At 47.1% G+C, this 21,420-nt stretch overlaps 1 protein-coding gene across 7 annotated transcripts in view; it reads left to right on the forward strand.

The window, feature by feature from the left end:
• The window catches only part of TTC1 (tetratricopeptide repeat domain 1), a 73,095-nt gene that overhangs the window by 36,851 nt on the left and 14,824 nt on the right, over positions 1 to 21,420 (forward strand). For 3 of the 7 annotated variants that reach the window (XM_007057244.4, XM_043521142.1, XM_037906483.2), the window contains exon 8: positions 9,325 to 9,977. The exons of the other annotated variants lie outside the window; for them this stretch is intronic. In XM_007057244.4, the coding sequence (XP_007057306.1) occupies positions 9,325 to 9,461 (137 nt within the window). In that variant the 3' untranslated portion in view covers positions 9,462 to 9,977. Of the gene's footprint in view, positions 1 to 9,324; positions 9,978 to 21,420 lie in introns of those variants that run through there. 7 annotated transcript variants of the gene reach the window in all.

Raw genomic sequence — 21,420 nt, forward strand, 5'->3', positions numbered from 1 at the left:
CGGTCCTTCAGAGGTGGTGAAGTCATTTAACAAAAGGGCTAATGTCATCACTGGATGTTATAAACAGGGGAATCTTGAGTAGGTGTAGGGAGGTTATGGTACCTCTGTATTTGGCACTGATGAGACCACTACTGTATCCAGTCTTCGTGTCCACAATTCAAGAAGGATATTGATAAATTGGTGAGATTCAAAGAAGAGCCATGAGATTGATTAAAGGATTGGAAACTTGCCTTATAGTGGTGGACTCCAGGAGCTCAATATACTTAGCTTAACAAAGAGAAGGTTACGGGCAACTTGTTCATTGTCTTTAAATACCTACATGAAGAACCAAAATTTGCTCTTCGTTCTAGCAGACAAAGATATAACAAAGAGAGATGTTCTAGTTCAAACAGGAATTAATTCAGGGAAGTTCCGTGGCCTGTGTTGTACAGGAAGCCAGGCTACATGGTCACAATAGTCCCTTTTGGGTTCATAATCTATGAATTTGTACAATAGTTCTTCTTCGAGTGCTTGTTCACATCCATTCCACATTGGGTGTGAGCGCGCCGCGTGCACGAGCGTCGGAAACTTTTTCCCTTAGCAGCTCCCAGCGGAGCCCCCCGAGTGGCGCCACTGCGCCGTGCATATATACCCCTGCCGGCCCGACCCCCTCCAGGTCCTTCTTACCGTCCGTGGTGGCGTTGGAACAACCTCTCTCTCTCTCTCTCTCATAGAAGAGCAGTCCCCTAGCCTTTAGAGTAGCTGTTATCAGTTCGTTAACATACCTATTGTGGACACTTAAGTCATTAGGTGCTTTGAGGCTTCCAGCACCCGCCCCGGGCTGCGGGGCATGCCGCAGGCCCACAGCTTCAAGGCTTGCGCCATGTGCCACAAACCTATGCCAGTTAGTGACCCCCACGACTCATGTCTACATTGCCTGGGGGACAGACATCAAACTGAACGGTGTCGGATTTGCAAGGTGTTTAAGCTAAGAACAAGGAAAGAAAGAGACTTTCGTCTAAAGCAGCTGTTGATGGAGGCCGCATTGCAGCCGCTGGGCCCGGAGCGCCCAACACCGGCTCAGGCTTCCTCGGTGCGTAGTGCCCCAGAGCCGTTGAGAGACCTGGCACTGGCTAAGCACCATAAACTGTCGGCCCCAGAGCGCCAGGCTAGGCCCTGGCACAGCCGAAAGGAATGTGCTGTCATTCCCTGCACAGGAGGGCACCTTCCAAGGCACCGAGCGCTGATAAGAACAGGAAGGCCGCGGTACCGGCTATGACACTGGTGGTACCGGCAGCACAAGCCCCACCAAGCCCAGACCTAAGTGACCTCAGTGCGGAGAATGGGCTCGAGGGCATAACAGATCAGCCCTCTACGCCTGGCACCTTTTGAGGCTGCAAAGGACCTCATCGAGCTGTCGGAGGCAAGCCCACTCCCATATGGGGAGAACCCTCTGGCACCCGTGACCCGGGTGCCATCAAGGGATAAGCCGGCAATGGTGTGCCACTCGAGGACACCGTCCCGGTGCCTCTCCCGGAGTTGGTCCCGGTCGAGCTCCGACTCCGCGGACCCACAGTTGCCAGTGGCCCAGAAGGAGGTTGCGGCACTGGCAGTGGGTCGGCGTGAGGAAGCACCGGAAAGGGCACGCCGCTCTCTGGCACCACCCAGAGACCAGCACCGGGAGGAGTTGAGACAGCCCTCACCAGAGGACTCCCGCAGATGGTCCAGGGAATGCCGGTCCCACTCCCGGTCCCAGCCCTGGGGATACCGGTACCGCTCCCGCTCCGCCAGAAGCCGCTCGTTCTCCCGCCCGTGCAGATCATTGGCACCGCCATGGCCTTCGTGATCAGCATCGCCGCAGTCTGGTGTCGATTCCAGCCGCTATAGCTACCTCCACCAGGCCCCAGACAGAAGGGACCCTCAGGTGGGCTGGCAATTGCAATGGGGGCCGCCAGGCCATTGGGCCTATCAGGAGCGCCAACGGGCCCCGTCCAGGGCAAGTTACTCGGTGCAGCGGTCCCAGTCTCCGCGCCCGATGGCAGACAGTGCTGGAGGCTACAGTTTCCAGGCCTCCAGCATCCCCCCAGGATAAACGGGAGAGACCGGCACCGAGTCCGGTGCTGTCCCATGGACTCCCGCCCCAGCCTGAGCCGGAGGCCCCTCCCATGGGAGAAGGGGAGCAGAAGGACCAACCGGAGGGGGTCAAGCAGCCGCTAAACTCCTCGTCTTCCCCAGATGAGGCAGTGGCGGGTACAGAGGGGTTCGGACCTCCACCGTTAGACCATAGAGCACACCAGGAATTGCTGCGCAGGGTCGCTCAGAACTTGGGGTTGCAGGCCGAGGAGACGGTTGAGCAGGAGGACCCCATGGTGGACATTTTGAGCCCCGAAGGTCCATCCAGAATAGCGTTCCCGCTCATTAAGACCATTCAGTCCAACTATAAGACTATATGGCAGGCCCCGGCCTCCAGTGCTCCCAACGGCCAAGAGGTGGAGCGTAAATACTTTGCCCCTTCTAAGGGCTATGAGTTCCTGTTCTGCCACCCGAGTCCATGCTCCCTAGTGGTCTCAGCAGTAAACGAGAGCGCCATGGACAGCAGGCCCCGGCCCCTAAGGCGAAGGAGGCGAAACGCCTGGACCTTTTTGGCAGAAAGGTGTACTCATCTGGGGGCCTTCAGTTGAGGATTGTGAACCAGCAGGCCATCCCCACCGCGGCCCAGGAGTTGAAATTGTGCCTGTTGAGGAAGTTTAAAGACAACCTCCCCCAAGGTTCCCAACAGGAGTTCATGGCCCTGGTGGATGAGGGCAAGGCAGTAGCCAAGACCTCTCTCCAGGCCTCCCTGGATTCGGCAGACACGGTGGCTAGAACAATCACATCAGAGGTGGTCATGAGGCGCTCAGCGTGGCTCCAGGAATCAGGCCTGCTGACCGAGGTCCAGAATACACTCCAGGACCTCCCCTTTGAAGGGTCCAGGCTCTTCTTGGACCAGACAGACACAAGGCTGCACAGCCTCAAGGACTCGCGAGCTACGCTTAAGTCGCTGGGTATGCACACCCTGGCGACCCAGAGGAAGCCCTTTAAGCCGCAGCCTCCCCCTCAACGCCAGTACCAGCCTGGCCATAGGCATGAGCCTTACTGTAGGCGAGGCAGGGATAACAGGCGACAGTGCAACAACAATAGTAATAATAATGCGTCAGGCCAGAACCAAGCCAGCACAAACCCCAGCCGGGCGCTAAGCCAGGCTTTGGAAGGTGCACTCGAGGACAGCGTACCAGACCAGTCACCGGATCTATCCCTTTGTTTCCTGAACCGCCTTTCCCTTTTCTCCCGTGTGTGGTCCACCATTACGTCAGACCGTTGGGTCTTATGCACGGTGTGGAACGGGTATTCGCTGCAGTTCGCCCACCTCCCTTCCCCGTCCCTCTTCAGGGACCCCTCTCACGAGCATCTCCTAGAGAAGGAAGTCTGCTCGCTGCTAGAGGCGGGGGTGGTAGAGGTGGTGCCGCACAGCCTATGGGGGAAGGGGTTCTACTCCCGGTACGTCCTCCTCCCCAAGGCCAAAGGGGCCTTCGCCCCATCCTAGACCTGCGCGGGCTCAACAAGTTCCTGGTCAAGGCCCGGTTCCTCATGATCTCTCTGGGCACCATCATCCCTTCCTTGGATCCGGGGGCCTGGTACACTGCCCTTGACATGAAGGATGCGTACTTTCATATCGCCATCCACCCAGCGCATCGGCAGTTCCTACGCTTCACCATGGGCCAAAAACATTACCAGTCTAGCCGCGGCCCCAAGGGTGTTCAGGAAGTGCATGGCAGTGGTGGCGGCTTTCTTACGGAGGCAGAGAATCAGGGTGTACCCGTACCTCGACGACTGGCTCCTGGCGGGCCGATCCTAGGCAGAAGTGCAGGGCCATGTGGAGGTGGCCCTGAGATTGTTCCTCGAGCTGGGGCTCCTGGTCAACGTCCCCAAGTCCACGCTCGTACCCACGCAGAGAGTGGAATTCATAGGGGTGGTCCTGGACACGGTGCAGGCCAGGGCAAGCGTTCCACTATCCCGATTCTGGGCTACCCAGCAAGTGGTGGCCTCCCTGCGCCAGTTTCCAATGATAATGGCCAGGTGCTGCCTGCGGCTGCTGGGCCACATGGCAGCATGCACGCATGTGGTCAGGCATGCCAGACTGAGACTCAGGACTCTGCAGGCGTGGCTCGCTTGGGTGTACCGCCCAGGCAGGGACCCCCGGACTTGGTAGTGACAGCCCCTAGGGACGTGCTGAACTCCCTGCTGGTGGTGGCAGTCCCAGCCTGTGGTTTGCGAAGGCATCCCCTTTGCCGCCCCACAGCCGGACCTGACGCTGGTGACAGACGCGTCAGACCACAGGTGGGGGGCTCACCTGGGGGACCTCATGACGCAGGGACTGTGGTCCGGAGCACAGCTGTTGCTCCATATCAGTGTGAAGGAGCTCAGGGCGGTTCGTCTCGCCTGCCAGACCTTTCACGCCACTCTGAGTGGTCGCAGCGTGACAGTTCTGACAGACAACACTACTGCCATGTTTTATATAAACAAGCAGGGCGGGGCCAGTTCCTCGCTGCTCTGTCGCAAGGCTCTCCTCCTCTGGGACTTTTGTATAGCCTACGCCATTCTCCTCAAGGCGTCCTATCTCCCGGGGTTGCGAAACAAGCTGGCGGACTACCTCAGCAGGTCGTATCGCATGCACGAGTGGACACTCAGAGCGGATGTCATGCCTTCGCTCTTCCACAGGTGGGGGTTTCCCCGGGAAGACCTGTTTGCCACCAGGGACAACACCCAGTGCCCATGGTTCTGCTCGTTCCAGGGCCACAGCCCGGGCTCAGTCGCAGACGCGTTTGCAATCCCGTGCGGAGGGGGCTTGATGTATGCGTTTCCCCCGCTGCCCTTGGTACACAAGGTCCTGCTCAAGGTATGCAGGGACAGGGTGGCCGTGGTCCTCATCGCCCTGGCGTGGCCTCGCCAGCACTGGTACACAATGCTCCTAGAGCTGTCCGTGGAGTCCCCGGTAGTCCTGCCCCTACACCGGGACCTCATCATGCAGGATGGTGGGCGGCTTCTCCACCCTGACCTGCAGTCACTACACCTGATGGCGTGGAAGCTCTGTGGCTAAATGCCTTGGAGAGCCAGTGCTCCCTTCCTGTGCAGCAGATTCTGCTTGGCAGTAGGAAACCCTCTACCAGGGCTACCTATATGGCCAAGTGGAAAAAGTTCTCCTGTTGGTGTGAGCCCCGACAGGTGCAGCCATGCCAGGCCCCGGTGCAAGCCATTCTCAAGAACCTCCTGCATCTCAAGCAGCAGGGGCTGGCCCCGTCCTCAGTTAGAATGCACCTGGCAGCCGTCTTCGCCTTCCATCCGGAGTTCTCAGGGGGCTTGGTGTTTTCCCACCCAATGGTGGGACGGTTCCTTAAAGGGTTGGAGAGGGTGTTCCCGTACTCCGGCCCCCCAGTCCCTCCATGGAACCTTAACCTAGTCCTCTCTAAACTCATGGGACCCCCTTTCGAGCCCCTCGCTACCTGTTCTCTCTTCCACCTTTCCTGGATGGTGGCATTTCTGGTTGCCATTACCTCGGCCAGAACGGTGTCCAAACTGAGGGCCCTCACCTCTGAGCCACCGTATACAGTATTTCACAAGGACAAGGTGCAGCTCCGGCCGCACCCCAAGTTCCTCCCTAAGGTGGTCTCCCAATTCCATTTGGGCCAGGACATTTGTCTGCCAGTGTTCTTCCCGAAACCCCATATGGACCCGAGTCACCGCAGCTTGCACACCCTGGATGTGCGTCGAGCACTGGCCTTCTATTTGGAGCGCACCAAGCCCTTTCGCAAATCCGCGCAGCTGTTTGTGGCTGTAGCTGAGAGGATGAAAGGCCTCCCAGTGTCGGCACAGCGGATTTCATCTTGGATTGCAAGCTGCATCTGGGCGTGCTCTGAGCTCGCAGGTGTTCCAGCCCCAGCGGTCACGGCCCACTCGATCAGGGCGCAAGCGACTTCCATCAGGTCCTGATCCAGGAGATCTGCAGAGCAGCCACCTGGTCCTCGGTGCACACCTTCACGACCCGCTACGTGGTCAACCAGCAGGCCAGAGAGGACGCGGCAGTTGGCAGAGCGGTCCTCCGAGCAGTTGTTCCATGACTCCTACCCTCCTCCAGAGGTAAGTTTGTGATTCACCTAATGTGGAATGGACGTGAACAAGCATTCGAAGAAGAAAAAACGGTTACTTACTTTCTCATAACTGTTGTTCTTCGAGATGTGTTGTTCACGTCCATTCCACTACCCACCCTCCTACCCCTCTGTCGCAGTCGCCAGCAAGAAGGAACTGGAGGGGGTCGGGCTGGCAGGGGTATATATGCACGGCGCAGTGGCGCCACTCGGGGGTGTCCCGCTGGCCCACCAGGAACCACTAAGGGAAAAAGTTTCTGACGCTCGTGCACACGGCGTGCGCACATCTAATGTGGAATGGACGTGAACAACACATCTCAAAGAACAACAGTTACGAGAAAGTAAGTAACCGTTTTTTCTTAAGTTATAGTGAGAGAATAATTTTGGTGTCTGTGTAGGTTCTTATTTTGATGCCTCTCCTTGTAAAATCTATACCTGATCTCTTGACTTGCAGTGTGCTAAACAAAATATATCTAGAAGAGTCTCTGCTTATGTATGTAAGCCTGCTTAAACAGACTGTGATAAACAGACAGTAATAAACCATTGTGGTTGCTGACAGATATTGTCAGTGGGATAGTGTGACAAGACCATTGGTGGTAACTTTCATTTTCATTGAAACTGAAAGAAGATCTGAAGAGTTTCCAGAAATTACTCAGGGTACTCTCCTGCAGAGCTCCATATTCACCGGTAGTTACATTAGTGACCTTTGTAGTTTATTGCTAATGACTTCTTGAAACGATGTGCAGGAGTTGAACTCCAGCTGAGAGCTGTGACTGAAAGTGCTATCAGCTTTCTCTTTGCTGCTTATTAGCAATGTGTAGCATAAGAATAGCTTGTTTCAGACTAGCTTGCACATCCTTGATGCAAGGGATATATTTAAGTATGTTTAAGAAATCTCCAAGCACCCCACACACTCACCTGTGTTATGAGAAAGGTAAGGTTGCAGTTGCGTATTTGTGGAGCGTGCGTTACCTTCCAAGAATTAGAGTTAAAGTTAAAACCTAGGAAATTCAAAGACAAAGTAATATTTCTCAGACAAGGCACTGTTCACTATCATGGGCTCCTTTAATGTGATGATTTGACAAATGCTAAATGCATTAGGTGCCAGACTCTGCACTCTGTGAAGTTATTGCTTCACTGTAACAATCAGTCTCAACAGTAGAGCTCTAACTATTGGGCAAAGTCCTGCACATTGTTGTGAGGAACTTTTTAAGTGGCAGAGATGAGGGTTACACTGCTTGGGAAAAGTAGGGAGCTGGTGCAGAAGACGTCTTTCCAGGACATGTTAAGAAGCAGAGGCTTGTCCCCTTTCTGTAGTGGTGGGGGCAGTATTTGTAAGTTTCTTAAATACAAAATCATGAATAAAAACAGGATTAGTGGTTCTTTTCCCAGCTCTTTATTCCACACCTACTATTGTTTTCCCAGAAATACTTTCCATTGTCTGTTTGGAAAGCCCTGCAGATAATGATTGGATGTAGTGATAGAAAACCCGTAAGTAGACTTTTACTCCAAACCCAGCGCTGGCTTCCAACTTAACTTGTTTGCTATCTGGGGAGCAGTCTGCATTTATCATTCAGCATAGACTTTGCCCTCTTATCTCCTTCAAAGCCAACCAGCTTTCTACATCAACTGCCTGGCTTACTGCTGATCCTGCAGCTGTCTGAGCCTCATTCCAGTGGCTCTGCCTGGTGTTACTAGGCCAGTATTGGGTATTGTTGTTCCCTTCTGTCTGTTTAATTTAATCTTTTATGGGGGGGGCTGATTTTACCTGTTGTCTATAAAGAAAACTTTCAGGAGATACTATCAAGCCCTTAAACACCTTCACCACCTTTCTGAGGTGCCAGTTATACTAATAGTTTCAGAAATCTGAAGTCAAAACATATTAATTCTTGAAAAATTAGTACTAAATCAATAGGAAAAACCCCTAGTTTGTATTAACTTTGATATCAAATATAATACCTGTTACACTACTGTTATACAACCTGAACTGCAGTTTACAGTAGCTGGTGGCGTTAGTTTTGTCTGTCTGTCTGTTTTTAAAGTTGGCTTCAGAGGGCATTACTTTCAACAATGGGAATGCAATTACGTGTCCTTACTTATGTGCTCAAATACCAGGCTTTTACAGACAAAATGATCAGTATGTGGTTATACACTGAAACTTAAATTCTTAGTCTGCATGTGCAAATACATTTGTATGTACAGACCAGGTTCCCTTTTCTTTGTTCATTCATTACACGTGGCTATACTCATCTAGCAACATGTACATTTTTATCATCGTTCACAAATAGGGAGTAAATCTGAGTTTGAAATCTGTGGCTGTTCCTTTTGGAAATCTGAGGATCCTTATTAACTCTTCTGAGCTTTACTATGCCTTCCATTGCCCTATTGGCCTCTGATTGTGGCCATTTTCTTTGTTAGAATAGGACTGGATTGAACTCTCTTCAAAATCCTTTAATACTGCTCCTTAATTGGCCAGAGGGATAATTTAACTATAGTAACACTGTGTAACATAATCCAGTCAAGGGAATTACACTGTTTACCAGCTAATGAGAGAACTGTCAAAACCTGTTTTTGAGAAGGGTATATTTACACAGTTTTACTGATTTATGTGCACTCTGGGGTTAGTTATAAAGTTAAATGAATGTTTTATGTAGCTTGTTTCTAAACTGAAGATGTTTCAATTGACAGCCAGGTGGGAATTGAGAATTTTCAGAATGATCAGAAATGGAACAACAAATGGTGCAGTTATCAGAGTTAAATCCACATAGAAGTGCTGGGGAGAGAGCAGCACTTCGCTGTTGCTGTCTTAAGTAATTTCTTGCCTTGACGATTGGTAAGGGAAAACAGAGACACTTCTAGGCAGCCAGTTCAAATATAATCCCCATGGCTCTAGTGTCTGAGAATCAGGCTTTTCGGGACACAGTGTGCAATGGCTTGCTGGTCTGTTTTTAGTTCCTAGTGGACAAGTTACTGCGTCTCAATAATTGGAAAAAATATTGGTCTCAAAGGCTAAGGATTGAATGGGCTGTGGAGATTTCTACTGCATCTGTCTCAAATAGTATAACCAGCCTGTGGAGCTATGGATAATTCAGTATCTTTCAACCCACCTATACACACAGGCTGGAGTTATATGTTTAATATATTTTTAAATTTTGCATTTCAGGTAAGCTGAAAGATCTTGGGAACTTGGTTCTTCGACCCTTTGGCCTGTCGACAGAAAATTTCCAGGTCAAACAGGATTCCTCAACTGGCTCATACTCCATCAACTTTGTTCAAAATCCAAACAACAACAACAGATAGCATGAGCTAGGCCTGCTTCTATTAAAAAGCTGGCTTTTAAGCTTTGTGACACCATGCTTGCAACTACCAATAAAAGGGTTCAGCAATCATTTAACATGTAAAATCACTTTATCCAAATGAAAATAGACTTGAGGGTAAACATTTCCACTTTGGTGAAATGTTTAAAATGTGGATGAAAAAGCAAGTCATTTGATTTCCCTTTTGCAGTGACAGCTTTATGCCCAGAGTAGGTTTTTTTTTCAAGTGCATTATTTGTCTTCCCTAATAAGGAAGTTGGTTACCCTGGCCCATTCACTCTCGGCAACATCAGTCTAGCAAGCAATTCAGTTGGATCAAAATGCTCACATGCCTGTAGCCCAAGTTACAGGTGTGTCTCATGGGTGTCTTGTGGTGGTAGTGAATCTATCAGAAGTGCTTCTCTCCACTTAGCCAGTGGGTGTCCCAGGCGGTGGCCATGGAAGCAAGCTGACCTCTGTGTCATAATTTATCTTCATTATAATAAAGGCTTGATGTTTCTGTTGGGCTGATTTGTGAATTTTGTCCTGTATTTTGGCCTCTCACCAAAGGTAACCTTCAAATTTTTAAATGAATATGAACATAAGTAACCTAAAAATAAGAGAGCAAATTTGCAAGACGCTGGTTTAAAAAAAAATTGCAAGGCTTTTAATCTTAACGTTGTCTTATAGAGTTTATGTCATTAATTTTTTCTTGGGCAACTTGGCACCAGTTCTCTACTTTATCTTGATACTCTCGGGAGACTAGTTGGAAGCTACGTGCAAACTGCCTTAATATTTTTGGTGTATTAACTTTTACTATGAGGTCAGTAAAATTCACCTGCCTGGTTCAGTACACGTTGTGTGCTTTCTGGTGCTAGGATAATGAGATGCAAATATCAGTGATGTTAAAGTGATTGCAAAAACGTCTTCAAGCTGTATTGGAGTCTCTGAATCTAGGAAAGGTTTAAAATATCTCCGCAGATGTACTAGTCAAATATTGTGGGGTTTGAATTGGGATAGGGTTGTGGTATTTTTGCTAGCTTGTAGCTAAGCATGTTTTTTTCTGTTTTGACCCAGTTTTATAATAGTAAGGCCAAAACCTTGATGCAGCTTTTAAATTACCATTGATTTGAAAATATCACTTATTTAAAATATTAAATTAATAACTGAGCGATAGCTGTTTATTCATTTTCAGTTCTCTCCTTTAACTTATTCCTGAAACTTTTTAGCTGTGTGCACTTGACTTCAGCTTCCTGTCACCATAGATTACTTTAGAACTCACATATCTTGAGCCCCATTTCCAGTGATGTGCCGGAAGGGGGGCAGTCCCTCAAGCTATTTCCTAGCTTTTATTGTTGGGTTTTGAAGTGCTGCTGATTTCCTTGTGTTTGGGAAGATTTGGATTTTGCTTAGCTATTCATAAAAGTTGTCCTGCTGCCATGCAAAGTTCATGGGCTAGTTTTTGTCTCTGGCTACCTGGTACATGCTGTCTATATAGCATCTGTTGCAAACTACCTCACATCTGCAGTCACTGTGTATGAAGTCCACGGGGACTAAACTGTCAGTGGAAAAGACCCTGGTTCACATTGAGGCCTGTGCGGATTTTAAGTTCTTGTGCATAATTAAAATGTCACTTCACTTAACAACAGAAAACAGTCGCTAGGATTTCCATGTGTTTAGACATTAGTCATGAATTGCGCTAGTGGAATGGGGTTTTATTTCTCACAGAAGGCTCAGTCCTCTGCCCAGTCTCTGTTAGATACAGCAGAGGTGGAGGAGCTCTGAAGAGGCTGGTTGATCCTGGTGTAATTGAGAGCAGCCATAGGGCTGCTTTTAACTATAGCTTGGCTGCAACAGCCCCAAAGAGCAGTTTGCCAGAGTTTGAGGGGGATGTCAGAACCTGCTGTGCTGGTTTTGTCACCTGGAGATTCTGCCTACAACAGGGGATTCCTCTGCTAGTTGTGTAAACAAGATTGACAGCCTCTTTGCACTAGCAGAGTAATGCAAAGAGGATGTGATGGAGCTGAGGTTTGCACCCTGAGGTTTCAGTCTGTTACCACTTCAGAGGGAAAAATAACAAACCTTTTGTAAATATAAAGTAGACTTTTAAACTGGAGCATCCCAAACTGATTCTGGACATTTGACATTTTACCTTTTTTCTTGACTGGCTGATTAATCAACAAATAACACTGGTGCTCACAAATGTAAATCAGATGTGTAAAGGCACAGTCAGTGATTTAACAGCCTGATGCCTTGTCTTACAAACTATTTAAGGAGTAGATTTCTTTCTGCATTATATTCCTGCTTCAGATTTTTAAAGGGTTGCAAATATTTTACATGCATGAGGGGAAATTATTTACCTTACAGAACAAAGTTTAAAAAAACAAACAAACAAAACAAACAAAAAAACCTTGAACGACTACCTGATACTACTAGTTTTGTTTTTTGCAAGTGCACAATCACCATGAACTCGTGAAACACAGAATAAGCTTTTAAAATGTAAGTTGCAGTATGTAGGTATTTAAATGACTTCCACAAAGGATTGTAAATGTGAAGAATGAAAGAATGAAATCAGGTTTCTTGGACAAGACCTATTTTCCATAAAGCCATGTTGTCTGGCATTAATTATATTCCTGTCCTTTAATGCTATATTGATGGAATCCCCTGTCAGCTTTTCCATTATTTTAGCCTGACATCAATCCCAGACAGCTGGCCTATACTTACTGGGGTCATCCCACTTGTTCTTTCTGAATATTGGCACAACATTAGCACTCTTCCAATCTTCTGAAATTTCACTGGTATGCCAAGATCTATTAAAAATTAACATCTGCGGGCCAGAAATCTCCTCAGCCAACTCTTTTAAGACTCCTGCTTGCAAGTTATCAGGCCTGCTGATTTTTAAACTGTTTAGCCCTAGTGGATGTTGTTTTTATCCACCTGAGTACCAATGGACTGGAAAGTACTTCATCCTTATGGGACACAAAAACATTGTCCTACTTCTTTCTAAATACAGAACAGAAATTTATTGAACACTTCTGCCTTTTAATTTTATCATCTCTTGCTGTAACTAGGCCTCTAGGATTTATTTTGCCCCTAATATATTTCTTGTCCTTAACCCTGCCAGCCATGGATTTTTCCCCCCGAGGTCTTTAGCTTCACACCTTATCAATTTTCTATAGTTCACAACTTCTCATTTATATTTCTATCTATTCTCCCCCTTCTTTTCATTTCTTATGTATTGCTTTTTTATTTCTAATTGCTGCTGTTACCACTGGAGCAGGATGGGCTCTTAGCCAAAGTTATCCTCTTTCTTGATTGTGAAATTATGGCTTTTTGGTCATCTAATAAAGAACTTCAATTTTTTAAAGAACTCCCAGTTTTCAATCACATTTTTCTGTTTCAGTTTATTCTTCCCAATCAATTTTGTTCATAATTTTCCTCAGTTTTGAAAAAATTTCCCTTTTGAAGCAGTGGGTGGGACTGTCCGCTGGTTGCTGATACTGAACATGAGGCTCACTGGTGTTTAGATGCAATAATCACTGGACTGGAAGTTGGTGGCTGCCCTTTTTCTATCATAATGAGGTGTAAAATAGTTATCTGGTGTTTCGCTCAGGTGCAATATTTTGTGTGAGAAAATTATTTAATGTGTTAGGAAGTTGGACATTTTACTACTGCCTGCATGACACCTCCCACATACATCTGCCAAATTTGAAATTCCCCCATAACACAATTTTTCTTCCCACCCATTAGACAAATGTTTAAATAGTAATTCATCCTGGTCTCTGGTTTGATTGTGTGGTCTGTAACAGGCCACAGCCACTACTTTTTCCTGACCTTTTGTAGTCACATGTTGATCCACCTACAATCAAGATGCTGTGGTTCAAGTTATTGATAACTAAATAAAACTACTAACTGTATTAATGTAGTGCCACCCTCCCCTTCTAACCTAGAACAAGCTCTATCACTTTAATGTTCCAGTCATGTGACTTGTCCATCCGGGTTTGAGTGATGCCAATTATATTAATTGTCTTCTCATGAGTGAGAATTTCCATTTCCTCTTGCTTGTTACCAGGCTCTGAGCATAGGTATACAGGAAACTGAAAATTTTTGTCACTTCACATTTGCCATGTCAGTTCAGTTTGTTTACAGTATGCTGAGTTTGAGCTGCATTTGTTGTCTTAACTCCCTTCCCTTGCAAGGCTAGTTAATGGCCACCTGCGTGCTCCAGCTAGTCTCCAACTGAGATGATTAACTCCCCCTTGCCCATCTCTGAGATGCAAGCCATCCCCTTCATACACCCTCCCCTCCCACTGCAATGTGTCCCAGTGTTCCTCAAAACTTTCAGTTTCACACTAGTTGCACAGCCAGTGGTTCCCCTCCAGTATTTTCTGCCTTTCATGCATAGGCCAGAAGAATCCAAGATCGCTTGGACTTTCCTCCTCTTTAGCTCTCTTTCAAGACAACTTCAGTAATCTATCATTTGTGTAGTTCTGTGTGATGATGCATCATAAGTTCTAATTTGTATCATCACCCGTGGAGACTTGCATGATCCTGCCCAATCTTGCAGGTACATCTCTAACTTTTGCTCCGTGAAGATAGCACACCATTCCCAAGTCTCCCATTCTGTGTGGGGCTGGTGACTGATACTGTACTGAAAGGCACCATTGGGCTTTCTAAATTAATTTAATAGTTAATCTTTGGAGGGGTTTAAGCTGTATGTGAGTTCTTTGAGAAATACTCTAATCCCATTTAACCAGGGGAAAAGGCACCATTTGGCGAGCCTTCTGTACACGCTGGAGACAACTGTGCAAACCGCTTCATAGCAGGCCGTACAACACTTTTTATCAAAATGTGTTCATTCCAATTTAAAGAGCACCTCCATTGTAGCTTAATGTAGAAAACCAGAGGGGCTCTCAATGCCTTAAAAAGTTCCCCCTCCTAATCCCTCATCACTGTAGCACCAGGTTGTGCAGCCCAAGGTGGGAGAGAATTCCAGCATAGTAAGCTCCCAGCCAACCCCGGCACAAAATGATTGTTAATCTCAGCCTGATAAATAGACAGTCTGCAAGCATGGGGGCTTTGCTCAGTCCTCTTCTCCAGTTCTAACCTAGTTGGTTCCTTCATGCCTCCTGGAGTCTTGACAAAAGAAGAGAGAGGGGATGCATTTAACTGGGTCCTTCTCTCTTATGAACAGTCCTAGTAAATAAGAGAACAGTGATGCTGCCCCCCCCTCTTCCATTCCATATTCTTATCTCCTTTCTCCCTTCTGATGGAGTAGGACTGCCCTATTCAAACTCCTCCTGTCTTGCTGAGGCTCCAGTGCATTTATAGGCTGGAGACACCAACACTTCCATCTGACTGCCCTAATGCAGGGCACCCCTTAGTGTTTTAAAGCCCAGCCTGTGAAACAGCTTTCCACCAACCTCCCCCCGACCCTTTTTACCCTACTACCCACTGCCCCTTCGTGTGAACAAACTGTGCACCCTAAAGCAGTGGTTCTCAACCTATTAATCATTGCCCACAATGTGTTACCTGGGCCACAGGTTGAGAACCACAGCACGCCCCCAACCCCATACCACTATGCCCAGTGCCCCCAGCCTGGAGACCCCTCCACACAGTGGGGCCAGGAGCAGAGCCCTGGTGGCAGGGAACTTGGACCCTGTTGTGCAGGGCTGGCTGGCAGCCCTGACCCCAGCCCCGAAGCCGGACCCAGTTGTGTGGGGCCAGTGGCAGACCCAACCCTTGCTATGTGGGGTGGGCAGCAGCCCCGACCCTGGATGCTGCCGTGCGGCGGCCCTGACCGCTGCTGTGTGGGGCCAGTCGGCAACCCCGGCCCTGGACACGCTGTCCTTTAGCACAGCGCTAAAGCTGGGCTGCTTTGTGAACACCTGTGCACCACAGGGCCCAGCCTGCGTCACAGAGGCTGTACCACCCTGTCCTGATTAAAGGGCCCAGGCAGCACTCCACTAAAGCCCATCCTCAGCTGCTGTAAATCAGAGGAGCTCTACTGACCAGTGAAACTGTCAGTCTGCACCATCTGAGGATCTGGCTATCAGATGCTGGACACTGCGCTAAGGGGCAGGCAGCTTAGCTGTACTTCCATCATACACACATGGCTGATAATTAATTTACATTAGTGAAGCACCACTGCATGAAGTAGGTGCTATAAGCAACATCCACATTTCAGAGGTAAGGAAGCAGAGACACAAAGGCTGAGATCCTTAAAAGTACATCTGTGCCTAGCTGTCTGTTAGGTGACAAGTCTGCCAGTAAGGTACTGACATTTTCAAAGCTGCTGCTCAACTGCTGTCTAACTTGGTTGGCACCAATGTCCCCACGAGTTCGTATTTGCAATGCTGGTTAAGTGCTGAGGCCAAGACCACAGCTAACAAACTGCTCAGAGCCACAGCTCCGGTCAAACCCTCAGAGGCACCGCAGCAGCCAGGCATTCCCCCTCGCTTAATTTGACAATCTCACCGTCCACTGGGCCCATTTCCAGAGGTATGCTCTGAGCAAGCCTAGCACATGTTACGTGCCAGTCCCAACAGTGGGAGGGCTGGAGGTAGACCATCAGTAGGTGGACAGGGAGCAGAACACCCACACCCCAGCTGCACAGGGCACAAGTCCACGTGGGGAAGAGCTATCCAGCAAGAGACAACTTTTAGTTCCTAGGGCTTAGGTGCCCAACTCCTGGCAAAGGTTCATGGCTGAAGTTCTTAAGTGAGGGAGGTGCCTGTCTCTGACCTGTCAGCCAGGTGCACCAGGTCAGCTGTTTAGGTGCCCACAGCCCTCTCCTCTTGCTGTGGCATTTCATTCCTGGCTAGTTTAGGCAGCTGACCCACCTTCTGAAAATCCCTTTTCTAGGTGCTTAATTATCCCCATATAATTTATGGGGAGCCTGGGCATTTAGCTTGGGGCTGAAAATTCCACTGAGTGGCAGACAACCTAACCAGTTAGATATTGCAACAGTGAGTGGAGCAACACCTCACTACCTTTAATGATCTGGGCCTATGAGATTAAGTTCCTGATTCTCCTCTCATATGGTAGTAAATTGGGAATAACTATTGCCATTAGAGTTACACCAGTTTCTCACGGGTTGAGGTGAGCTCTGGGTCCAAAGCATTCTTCCCAGATTGCATGGCACTATCAGACAGAACAGACCTTCAAGGAGGTTTTGCTAATTAGCTCTAACGTAACAATACAGGAAGGAAAAACTGCACAGTGTACACATTCCCAAGCTTTTAATTAGCTACGCCAGCCTTAAGAGATTGTTCTGATAACTGAGTTTGATTGCTGGCTTCTGCAGCTGAGAACCAATTACATTAAAGTGCTAACTTTTGAACAGTAGGTGAAATTAGCACAGGTGTATTTAATGTGCAGCATTAATACATGGGTCATTCAGTTGCTTTGCATGTGTTTTGGAGTAAGCCCAACGTTGACTTCCTTGTTCATGTTGAATTCTTTATGTGTGCAGCCCTCTACTCCAAAAGGTGTACTTGCTAGGGAGTATGACTAGTTGTGGGTTTGTCAAGAAAACAGCTTCTCGAGACACAGTAAATTGTCAGGTTCTAGGCTTGTGGGGCTTTATGCCATCAGAGTCATTATAGCCTATCTTGACAAAGCAAAACCTGTGTATTAAACACTTAAAACAGCTGAAAACTGTTAACCTCTCACTTCTAATTGTGTGTGTTTGGTGGGTAATCTTCCCAACTATAACTGTGACCATTTTCAATTGAGACTCAGCATTGGAAATCCATACTTCAGTTTTCTCTCTCTCTAGCAATTGGCTCCTTGAGAGAGAATTTAGAAAGCGGATACTCATTTAACTGAACATGAGGCTTGGGGGCTTGAAATAGGTTTTACCTTTTTTAGCTCCACTAAGACTATTAGGCCAGTCTGTTCCTGGGCAGGACTAGAAAACCGGATTTCATTTTATACTTCTTGCTGTCTGCATCATGGTGAGTCCTTCAGCCCTTCTTTAGGTGACTGGAGTGACTAACAGTCCCATATAAACATGATTCCCAAACAACAGCAGACTAAGAATGTGACTCGTTATTAGCAGCCAGCTGCAGTACAGGAAGCCTTTTTCAGATCCCCAGCATTAACCATGGTGGTTGATCTGATTATAAATATTTACACATTGTTCAAGGTCTTTTTTTTCTAAGCGGCTTCTGGGATTAGAATGTAAAATGCCCCGTGTAGCTAGAACCTTAGATGTTGGAAGATATGTTACATCTGCAGTAGCTCTAATAGTATAACACAGTAGCTTCAGACTGACCCATCAATCAACTGAGAGGGCAGGAAAGAGGGGATTCTAGTCAATTCAGGGCCCTGGAAGCTGATAGCTTTTCTAGCAGCTAACCACAAAACAGCATTCTGAATGTACAGCATCTAGGCCTATTTCATTCCCAGACTTCTGCTAACCGATACCCAGTGGCAAAATGTCCACCAAAAGCAGAGAAAGAGTATGCACGTGTGCATGCAGGAGGAGGGATGTTTGCATTCTATTTATCTAAATGCTTTCTCAGTGTAGCTTTTCCCAGTGCATCATCTTTTAGACCTAGGGTTAGAAAGGTCCAAACAGTCTCATTTCAGTGTGGGGATTTTAGGTTCTGGCATTTCTCTCAGCATGGATTCAGTTAGCCGTAGAAAAGAGGTTGCAAGTTCACAGTGACCACTGTATACAATACAAATGTATACCTCTATCCCAAAACACGTAATACAAGCAGCATCCCTTCCCCTCTCCCACTGCATCTGCAGCTCACAGATCAGAACTTGCCCCGATGTGAGTAGGATTGTGCCCCCTGGGATAGTATCAGTCACTGAGCCAAGACACTGCTGGTAATGGATGGTTTCTGATGTGATCTTACATTTCCAGGAAAACTGTATTTTGAGATCAAAGCATGGCACAGTGGCCCAATATATGGTGCCTTTAGTCTGTACCATTTCTCTTTCCTATGTGAACCTATCAGTAACAGAACCAGCTGAGCAATGTTGGTATTGCTGAGGTCTTGCATTCACCTTAATTCTGCGTGGATTCTTCCTCTTTCACAATGGATTCTACACAGTCCCTGCTTCTTTCCTTGCTCATTACTTGGGGCCCTGGCATTTACCTAAAAGTGGGCACATCAGCAGCTAGGTATCAGTAATTACTTAGCTGCATTTTAAAAATCAAATTCCTGAACCCTCAGCTGGAGTCAGAGGCCTTAGATGAAGGGTACAATTTCAGAATTGCCACCATTAATCCTCGGCTTTGAAAATTCATCCTAATTTCAGAATTGCCAAAACCTAAAAAGCATAGATGGTTCCTGTTACACATTCAACTTGCTCCCTTTGCAATTTCCACAGCTTGTGTTTCAAGATTGCGTTAGGCTATGAGTCTGCAGCACAAGTAAAGACCACAGAAACTCCGGGGCTTGGGACAGAGGCACGCAGAAAGGAGTTATAAACAGGGCTGCAGGCAGCAGTTGAAGTATCATAGCTGCCAGTGCTCTGTCTAAAAGAGGAAATCAGTTTGTTCCTTTTTCTTGTACCATGCAGCATGTTGTATCTCTACATCCACTTCCTTTCAAGAGTCATTATTACGCAGTCTTCCTGCATGAAGAGATAAGTGAGAAGACGGTGACTGACAAGTCTATTTGAAAACAACTTCAGGGAGGACAAGCGAGCAAGAAAAAAAAAAAAGAGGGAGTGGCAGTTAATATGAAAGTTCACAGTGGCCTGTTGATATTCCAACAGCTGCTTGCAGGGCTGCTGACACTGCTCTGTAATTCTGTTGACATTCTCAGTTTCCTTGCGCTCACACACTTAGCATTTGTCAGTGCGTGTATTTCTCTGCCACCCAACTGAGGATGGAGAGAGAAAAGAGGGTTTCTGGAAACAATGGCCCGTATTCTCCTCTGCATTAGGACTGCTCTATGCAAAGCAGCCCTAAAGCTGCCATAACCAACGATGGGCTATTCACTTCAATCAGAGGAAAACGCAGTCCTTCAAAAGTAAAGAACAGCTGTAATAGCTACTTTCCCCTACAGCTGGAGGGGAGGGCATGGCTGAGGAAAAGGGGGCATGGAAATGGCTTTAATGTATCTCAGCAATCACCAGGCTGACCACTCCATGAGGTCACCAGGAGCCAGACTGTTAACCTATGCTGGGTAACTAACCATTGTTGGTATGTCTGCACTTGGAGATAGGGATGTAATTCCCAGGTTGAGAAAACAAACTTGCACTAGTTCTGATCAAACTAGTATGCAAAAAAATAGTGTAGCTGTGGTGATTGGAGGGGCTAGCTGCCCTAACTCTGTACCCGTCCAAGACACTGGGCACATATGCTGATGGCTAGCCCCTCCTACTGCTGGCACCACTGGAACTAACCCAGCCCAAGACCACAGAGCATAAAGGTAATGTAAAGCCATCTTTGTACCCCCTCCCTCTCCTGTGAGTTTCTTGGCTGCATCTGAGGGTATGGATGAAGATTTCTATAATGCAATTCTGGTACTGCATTGTTTACCAGATCTCTAATTTGAGAGTATGGAGGTCATCCAATATTCTCTTTTACCATAGTCCCTCTCTTTCTATAATTCCTCCTGCATGACTGAAGGCTCGCCTTGATGGAATCCATTTTCCTCTTTCCCTCAGAGGAAACTGTACCCCTTTATACCGGCTTCCCACTATTTACCTGGGAAGTGCTTATAAAATCTGCCTGCATCATGAAGTTCATTAGGGAGCTGTGACACATACTACTCTGCCCTCATTAAGCATCACTTTGTTGATGCTTCCAGGGAGCAGTAAACAGGAGTCTACATGACATCATCATTGGTAGGGATGGTGTTACTTTTATACCTTCATTATAGTGCTACCGTAGTGAGGATTAATCAGTATGATATCTGTAGAACTCTGTGAAATAGATATTGTTAATTATGCTCATGGGTTCCATGGCCATGAAGCATAAGCAAATGACTCCCACAGTGAGGAGCACCAATGTCATGAAGTTATTAGTACAATTACATTTTAGCATGATTTCCTCTCTTCACCTATTAGCGTAATGAGAGAAAACCAAGCCAGGAGAGACTGCTGTAAGAATGAATGACTAATGGGAGAAAGAAGATGAGAGTTCCTATAATCAAAAAAGCCGTAGAAAAAGGAACATTTATAAAACGAACAGAAAAAGCATATGCCATATTTCTAGTCCACACAAGAGACTGGAGGAGAGACGATATGACGCACGTCACCAAAAATGTCTGAATAGCATGGAGGATAGATCCCAGGTAGCTGTCACGACAGACTGGGTGCATCTGCACAATCATTTAACTCCAACAAATTAGTTTTAATACTTGGGAAAGGTATCTGGCTACCTCTATTATCAACTGTATTGCACAGCTGATCTGTCACTTCAGACAAATTGTACACCATTGAAAGAGGAAAATGCTTCGTCAGTAACATGCTTAATAAACATTTCCAAACAGATTTCTTACCTACTTTATATTTGATTAACCTAGACACAGCTAAAAGATGTGTTAGTTTTCCCTAAGTATGGAAGATTTAATTTACAGGAATTGAGAGCATTTTTTTCTTTTACCAGACAGTGCAGCTCCTATAGATTCTGGCATTTGAGGAGATATGCAACAACTTGACCCTATGCTACAAATGCTGTGCTTTTTTTTAAGTGAATTACCCATCATGGCATAACCAGTTCACCTCCTTCAGGGAAAATTATGAGATAATGCAACTCAATGTGGGGAGTTTCCTGCCTAAATGGAGAAAGATTCCATTACCCTTACCTGCAACAGATGGATTTGTCTGAAGCTGTTACTATCACAAGAAACCAGTGACTGAACAGCATGCAAAGCTTGTTCTTCAAAGGCCTCAGCTCTTTCCTGTGTTCCAGCAGCTTTGTGCGACATCATCAGAACAAAGTGGTACCAAAGACAGCTTTAGCTGGTCACCAGACGATTCCCCACTCCATC

This window comes from Chelonia mydas, chromosome 8 (genome assembly GCF_015237465.2).
Source record: "Chelonia mydas isolate rCheMyd1 chromosome 8, rCheMyd1.pri.v2, whole genome shotgun sequence".
In the NCBI taxonomy this organism is placed as follows: domain Eukaryota; kingdom Metazoa; phylum Chordata; order Testudines; family Cheloniidae; genus Chelonia; species Chelonia mydas.